This window comes from Eurytemora carolleeae, unplaced genomic scaffold (assembly GCF_000591075.1).
Source record: "Eurytemora carolleeae unplaced genomic scaffold, Eaff_2.0 scaffold2076, whole genome shotgun sequence".
NCBI lineage: Eukaryota > Metazoa > Arthropoda > Copepoda > Calanoida > Temoridae > Eurytemora > Eurytemora carolleeae.
In genome coordinates this window covers 24,064-32,323 of record NW_019398765.1, presented here as the reverse complement: position 1 = coordinate 32,323, position 8,260 = coordinate 24,064, and the positions used below count along the sequence as shown (strand labels likewise).

Genomic DNA, 8,260 nt, shown 5'->3' with positions numbered 1-8,260 from the left:
GTGTCCAATAATCTTCCATATCAACTATTATGAATACACTAGTCCATTGTGTCCAATAAGTATCATGTATCATTAATTCATAATTGTAATGTAAGCTAATTATTTAGTTTTATTATGTAAATATATCTCAACTCTCCCCTAGTGTATTCTTAATCGATGTTATATAGAACATATTCAATATTATTATTGATCTATATTCACGTCAAACTAAAGTAAATTTCACATAAGAACTAATATGTTTTCAATCATAACTTATTGAAATGTTTTGAATTTTTAATTTGTTGCCGGATAAAATAGCTTTTTCATACTTGTACATAAAATCAACTATATGAGCTATGTACAATGTACATCTATTTAAAGTCGTTCCAGTGATTTCGCATAAATTATAAATTCAACCTCTCCTTCTCTGTCTAGTTCAGTGTGATTAAACTAGTAAAGTGAAAAAAAGATCCCCCCTCCCCACGGGACAAGGATTAGATAAAGTGAAAAGAAGATTACCCCCTTTCCCTCTCCGGGACCAGGATTAGATAAAGTGAAAAGAAAAGTTACCAACCCCCAGCCCCCAGGACCAGGATTAGATAAAGTGAAAAAAAGATCCCCCCCCGCCCCCGGGACCAGGATTAGATAAAGTGAAAAGAAGATTGATGAATTAAGAAAAGGTTTGCCAAGACAAGACAAGACAAGACAAGACAAGGCTATTACTGGTCCAAATTCTTGTGGTGCAATGTAATCCCTAACCTCTTAGATTTACAATTTTAAAGATAAATTGAAAGACAAATTTTTCAACCCTTTGATATAATACCTAATACATTTGTTCAGACAATGCCATCAGAGATTCACAACAGTACTCTTTAAACTTGTTTGTTAATCCCGAATGAAATATCGCTTCATGCAGAAATCTAACTGTCACTCGCTTTCGATCAAAAACTCCGATCGGAAGTTCTCAATTTTTAAGAAGAAAGATGTCTTCTACATGCAGTTCACTACACGTAATAGTGGATTGATTTTAAGCATTAAGATCAAAAGTGTTTGAAATATTTAATCTTATTCAACGCAATTTGGATATATCAATTCAATGGTATTTGTTATGTGTTTGTTGCATAAATTTTTTTCAACTTTTAATAATAATTTGTTTAGAAGTTTTGAATTGTCCCGGACCCGGTGTGTATCTATAGTTGAGGAAGATGAGGGATATGTCAAACTTGTCGCTAAAACTGTTGCTGGATGTGATCAAATGTATAAATGTGTCAGGAAACTAGAAATATTGAATTCAATAACTATTATACGGATTATGATTAATCCATTTTATTCTATTCAGGGTTCCTTGTAGACCAAAACTGGTTTATTTCTGTACTTAATCATTTATTAAACCATGAGAATACTCAATTAATGCAGAAACCAAAAATAAAATCTTTAAATCGATATATTTTAGAGTTTTTAATCGTCTCATTCTTTGTGGGTAACCCTGTAGATTTTGTCTGTTTCGTAATATTACAGTCCTATTTTTATGTCTAATTAAACTCCGTCAAAAATAACGTAAATACGTAAATGGTATAAATAAAAATAAAAAAATTACTAAATCGCAAATACGAAAAGTTTTTTATTTCATGGGTAAAAATGGGCTCTAAAGATAAGACTTACTGAATTTTAATTTACCGTAGAAGAGTGCATTATTGTGGCATTTTGAAATTGATATTTTATAATAACCTCTAAATATATAAACTCACTAGCTGAAGAGCCCGGTGTTGCCTGTGAGAAAAAATGTTTGAAATAAATTTTTAAGAAAAAAAATGAAGAAAAAAAAATGTCAAATAACAAAACAAATACTGTTGGAGTTTACAGTTGGAGTTTACAGTTGGAGTTTACATTTGGAGTTTACAGTTGGAGTTTACAGTTGCAGTTTACAGTTTTAGTTTACAGTTGTAGTTTACCAGTTGCAGTTTAGAGTTGTAGTTTACAGTTGTATTTTACAGTTGCAGTTTACAGTTGCAGTTTGCAGTTGCAGTTTGCAGTTGCAGTTTATAGTTAGTTGGAGTTTACAGTTGGAGTTTACAGTTTTAGTTTACAGTTTTATTTTACAGTTGCAGTTTAGAGTTGTAGTTTACAGTTGTATTTTACAGTTGCAGTTTACAGTTGCAGTTTGCAGTTGCAGTTTATAGTTAGTTGGAGTTTACAGTTGGAGTTTACAGTTGCAGTTTACAGTTTCAGTTTGCAGTTTCAGTTTACAGTTGGAGTTTACAGTTGTAGTTTACAATTGCAGTTTACAGTTGCAGTTTCATAATTGAATTTAAGAGTGCAAAGATGGAAGTTTGAAAAGTTAATGACAGTTTAATGGTTTATATCAAGAACAAGCTAGCCAAGTATATGCTATTTGTCAAGATGTACTTTAGAAATTGAGTCTTATTCAAACTCAAATTTTTGAATTCTTAAAAATTTTTAAATGACACAGTTTATGGTTTGAAATAATATTGGGATTACAAATTTAGAGTATGTGACAAAGAATCAATTATCCTTTAATTTAAAATTCAAGATAATTTATGCTGCGTAACATATCAGTCTTAGAAAGACTATTTTATTTTTAAAATTAAAAATATGCCTCAAACTCTAATTTTTTCATCCATCTATGCAACCTGAAATCAAACTTTAACTACTAGATGTTGCAGAATTTATAGTTGAAAATGTGAAAAGTATCCGACACCTGGTTGTTAAAATATAAGGATTAGAAAAAAAGAATTTATCCGAAAAAAAACTTTTCTAAGTTGCTGGGGATAAAGTAAATTTAATAATTTTCTTTCAACAACTTCAAGATATTTAACACAGACAAAATTGTTCATAAATCCCTTCTATTATCTTTTATGAGCCATAAACCGAAGGTGTTTAAGAGATGTCTGAATTTATGTTTTACAAAATGGCATTTTATAGATTTGAAACGTGGGTACACAACACCTAAAAACTTAACTACAAAATTTTTAAAACACCCAAATTTTAAATGGTCTAAATGTCAAAACACCCAAAGCGTCAGAACACCTTATTTACAACACACCCAAAGTATCAGAACACCTTATTTACAAAACATAAAAATATCTAAATTTTACGTACAAGTAAATGACACCTAAATTTTATTCAAAAGTAAAAAACTGCTATATATTTTAAACGTTGAATTGATAAAATTTAAATTTTTTTAAATACAAAGTTAAATATTACTCTTTAGAAAACATCACATTTTTTCGTTGCTATGATTTTGAAATTTATTCTATTTCTACTTGTTTTGAAAACTAGGTGTAATTCACACTATGGGTGTTTTTAGTTGTTTTCACATCGAGCCGGGTGTTTTTACTCTTTTTTTTTTGAGATGTGTTGAAGTGTTGGTCTTTTTGTTTTCCGGTGTTTTGTACCTCCTTTCTCGAAAAGGCTCGATAAGCTTCTAATATTAAAATTATTGGCTTTGATCTTTTTTTCTTTAATTTCCTAAGCGCAATATTTTCCTGAGTGCAATATTTTTTTGAGTACAATATTTTCCTGGGAGCAATATTTTCCTGAGAGCAATATTTTCCTGGGCGCAATATTTTCCTGAACGCAATATTTTCTTGGGCGCAATATTCTCCTGAGCGCAATATTTTCCTGAACGCAATATTTTCCTGAACTCAATAATTTCCTACGCGCAATATTTTCTTTAGTGTTATATTTTATGGTCGGAAAGATACATGATTGATCACATAAAAGTTTGGTATTGCTTCTAGATTGCCACAATAATTGAAATGTTGCCAATTCTCAAATATTTCTGTTTTTTTAGACTTTTTCGCAGAACAGAAAATATCATAGAAATACAGGTAGGAAAATAAATTAAAAAATTTTACATTAATTCTTGAAATTTTTTTTTCAGGAGGGTTCCCCGACAATCCATGAATCTTATGCTTGTGATATTGTTAATTTTGATGAGAAAAGAACAATATATACAACACTGTTCAGGAAAGCAAAAATGTTTTATTTTATTTTTCATAAAAAAATGGTTTTCACAAAACAGAATCGCAGTAGACGTAAGTTCAAAGTGACCTTCGTTTCCTGGAGGATATGTTCGATAAACAAAGATACTCTGGCTATCTCTCTTATTTATCCTACTTTATTTTGAACTGCGATTTTCGATAAAAGTGACCTACGGATATATCAAAAACAGGAGATAAAGAAGGAAATGTAACAATTGAATCCTTTTTTCTCACTGATGCTGATAAATAGCATGTTGCTCAAATAGAAATCTTAGAGGGTACCGTTTGAACATTCGCCTTTTTAATGGAGGGGTCACCAGAATATTGGTTGTCGGACTCTTTAAGTTCATTAAAAACTTATTTTTGTAGGATCATCTCTTGTCAATCATCAATCATCCATCCTCGTGTTAGAATTGAGTTCGAATCTGTCAAAAGTGAGAATTGGAATTCTGGAAAAAAAAATTATTTTCAAAATGATTCTAAATCTTCACAAATCTTCGTGCATGAAACTCTAATACATGAAAGGTGTTAATTTGAAGTTTTTTCAGATTAAGTATCTAGAAAATTTATTTAATTTTAATTGTGACTCGACCGTATATAATTTGATTATTTTGAGTGTTGAGAAAACAAAGCATTGAGTATGGTTCAGGGAGGAGCTAAACCACGTGATTTGTCCTATCAACGGTCTACACAACGTGACCGGTATCTATATTCTAGGCAACACAGAGCAGTGCGAGGGCCAGGGAAATATAATAAACCTCACGCAAATTAGAACTTTTTAATTGAATAGAAATAACTAGCTGAACTACTTAGACAAATTTAAATCACTTTTCTTGAACTTAAGCCGGATACAAAAGAAAGAGTTTAACTTTGTCTACGAAGTTTAACTACTTCTTGCGATTTATCAAATGTGGTCCTTCAATCAGTAAGATAAAATTCTATTTTTCTGCAGCAGAAAGTGTCAAAGTGTAATTTTAAAAAGGGTAATACGAAAATGATGTTAAGTTAAAAATGGATTTGAAACTTTTAAACCCTTTTTGCATATAAGTTAAAATTAAAGTTTTTCTTAACTGACATATCAAAAAATTTACATTTTCTTTAAAATATGGACTTCCTCTCATTTTCTTCTCTATTTATTATTCCCTTCTCTCTTCTATCCCCCCCCCCTCCCGAACTTGAAATAGAATACAAAGTAACCTGAGGTTAAACTCTACAAGTTTACTAGATACATACAATACAGAATGCAAATGTTTAATCATGGTTTAACAAGCGTAAACATATGTTTAAACAAAGAAATCAAGTGTTTTGCCACAAACTCTGATGAATAGAAATGTAAAGGATTTTTGTAAAAAAAACTTTTTAATGTACAGGGTAGGGGAAAGGGCGGAAAAAGTCTGGTCTGTGAATTTTTCTTTTAAAAAGCCCTTACTTTTTTGTAACTAAGGCAACAGATCTAAAAACTTTATTTTTGAAAAGCCCTTGAAAAATGGATGTAGAAACATGCGTCACACTTTGATATTTGTTTAAAACGAAAACAAAATATTTTTTTCATTTTTCTGACCCTTTTTTGGCATTTTTTTTCAACCCTCCCTAGCACCCAAACTTTTAAAGTTATCAATCTAATTTTTTTCTTCAATAAGCTAGCCTTGAAAAATTAAGCTTTGAACATGCATTTCAACCCTATACCTATTATCTAAGGCCTTTTTCTTAAAATATTTTTTTTATATAGGATTAGAATGGGGGGGGGGGCGGGGCTTAATTAAAAAACATATTACAAGAATGAATAATGATAAATGTAATCATGTTAAGAGAATGTCGACATCTTGTTTCAACTTTATTTATTTAACAGAAAGAGAACTAATACTGTTGAACAAATGTGACAGCTAATTTAAGGATATATGTGCATCTAATTTAAAATGTGACATCTAATCTAGGTATATAGTTCTAGACAAAGGTGTATATAAAAACACATAAAGATATTGAAGTACATTAGTTTCGGAAGAAAGTAAATATAGATTATATTAGAAACATTAAAAAATGTATACAATAGTAAGTATTTAATGATATCTTTATCTGATATACAATATAAATATACAATGAAAGGTTCAGTTTTCCATTTCCTTTTATTGATCGATAAATAAAATATAGAAAAGGTACTGCCATTGTAATTTAAATCCTCTATTTAAAGAAAACCGCAATTTAACAAAAACAATTTCTTTTGGAAAAAACATAAATATCTTCTTTGTTATTGTGCAGAAAAGCTTTTAATGGTACTGTTGTGAATCATACCTATCTCTTTACAAATGGAGGGTCACATAAAATGATGACACAGTTCCTTTAAAGCTGAAGTTTTCCAATATACCTCTATAGACCTAAATATACCTCAATTTACCTCTATATACCTATATGTACCTCTATTTACCTCTATATACCTCTATAAACCTCTATATACCTCTATGTACCTCTATTTACCTCTTTATACCTCTATATACCTCTATATACCTCTATATACCTCTATGTACCTCTATTTACCTATATATACCTCTATATACCTCTTTATACCTCTATATACCTCAATATACCTCTATATATACTTCTATATACCTCTATATACCTCTATATATCTCTATATACCTCTATATACCTAAATATACCTAAATATACCTCTACATACCTCTATGTACCTCTATTTACCTCTATATACCTCTATAAACCTCTATATACCTCTATATACCTCTTTATACCTGTATATACCTCTATATACCTTTATATACCTCTATATACCTCTATGTACCTCTATTTACCTATATATACCTCTATATACCTCTATATACCTCTATATATACCTCTATATACCTCTTTATACCTTTATATTTCTCTAAATACCTCTATATACCTCTATATACCTCTGTATACCTCTATATATCTCTATATATCTCTATAAACCTCTATATACTTCTATATACCTAAATATGCCTAAATATACTTCGATGTACCTCTATATACCTCTATATTCCTAAATATACCTAAATATACGTCTATATACCTCAATATACCTCTATATACCTCCATATACAACTATATACCTCTATATACCTCTATATACCTCTATATTTCTCTATATACCTTTATATAACTATATATACCTCTATGTATACCTCTATATACCTATATGTATACCTCTATATATCTCTATATATACATCTATATACCTCTATCTACCTCTATATATACCTATATATACCTCTATATACCTCTATATACCTCTATATACCTCTATATACCTCTATATACCTCTATATATACCTTTGTATACCTCTCTATATCTCTATATATCTCTATAAACCTCTATATACTTCTATATACCTAAACATGCCTAAATATACTTCGATGTACCTCTATATACCTCTATATTCCTAAATATACCTAAATATACGTCTATATACCTCAATATACCTCTATATACCTCTATATACCTCTATATACCTCCATATACCTCTATATACCTCTATATACCTCCATATACCTCTATATACCTCTGTATACCTTTATATACCTCTTTATACCTCATTATACCTCCATATACCTCTATATACCTCTATATACCTCTATATACCTATATATACCTCTATATACCTCTATATACCGCAATATACCTATATATACCTCTATATACCGCAATATACCTATATATACCTCTATATACCTCTTTATACCTCTATATACCTCTATGTGTTGAAAGTATAAAAGCTGTACAGTGTACCTTAATCCACTATACACTCAGAACATTACTTCACAGGATTTACATAATTTTATCTTTATAAAACAGAAGAGAACTACATATAAATATCTTAGTCAAGATATTTAGATATAAATTCAAACATCAATAAAACTAGCAAAAAATCAAAGAATTTGATATTTTTTTTATTTTCAAAAATATGTTAGTCGAGGGAAAAAGATCAATTTGCATTTTAAAAAATATAAATTCAAACATTAATAAAACCAAATAGGTTGTCAAGTACAATAGATGGCAACAGAAAAATCGACCAACTGCGCAAAACGTCATATGTGTCAAATGAAAAAAGAAAGACGACATGTCCTCTAATTAGTTTGTATTATTTCCGAGATTTGGTGGAGATAAATGTCGTCTTTGTAGGAATACGTAAAAAATATTTACAACTCAAAATTAGATAGAATATTTTTACTTTCATTTGGTGGCTTAATTTTTTTTCACTGTATATCTATGTAAACTAAATAGTCTGAGGGAGGGGGGGGGG

The 8,260-nt window shown here is 29.7% G+C and overlaps 1 protein-coding gene across 1 annotated transcript in view; it reads left to right on the top strand.

Annotated features, from left to right (window-relative positions):
* Positions 1 to 1,137: 1,137 nt before the first annotated feature.
* The window catches only part of LOC111717628 (uncharacterized), a gene marked incomplete at its 5' end in the record, with an annotated part of 11,580 nt that continues 4,457 nt past the window's right edge, over positions 1,138 to 8,260 (top strand). The window contains 4 exons of the mRNA XM_023493127.1: positions 1,138 to 1,251; positions 3,794 to 3,830; positions 3,884 to 3,963; positions 4,627 to 4,726. Coding sequence (XP_023348895.1) covers positions 1,138 to 1,251; positions 3,794 to 3,830; positions 3,884 to 3,963; positions 4,627 to 4,726 — 331 coding nt within the window. The remainder of the gene's footprint in view (positions 1,252 to 3,793; positions 3,831 to 3,883; positions 3,964 to 4,626; positions 4,727 to 8,260) is intronic.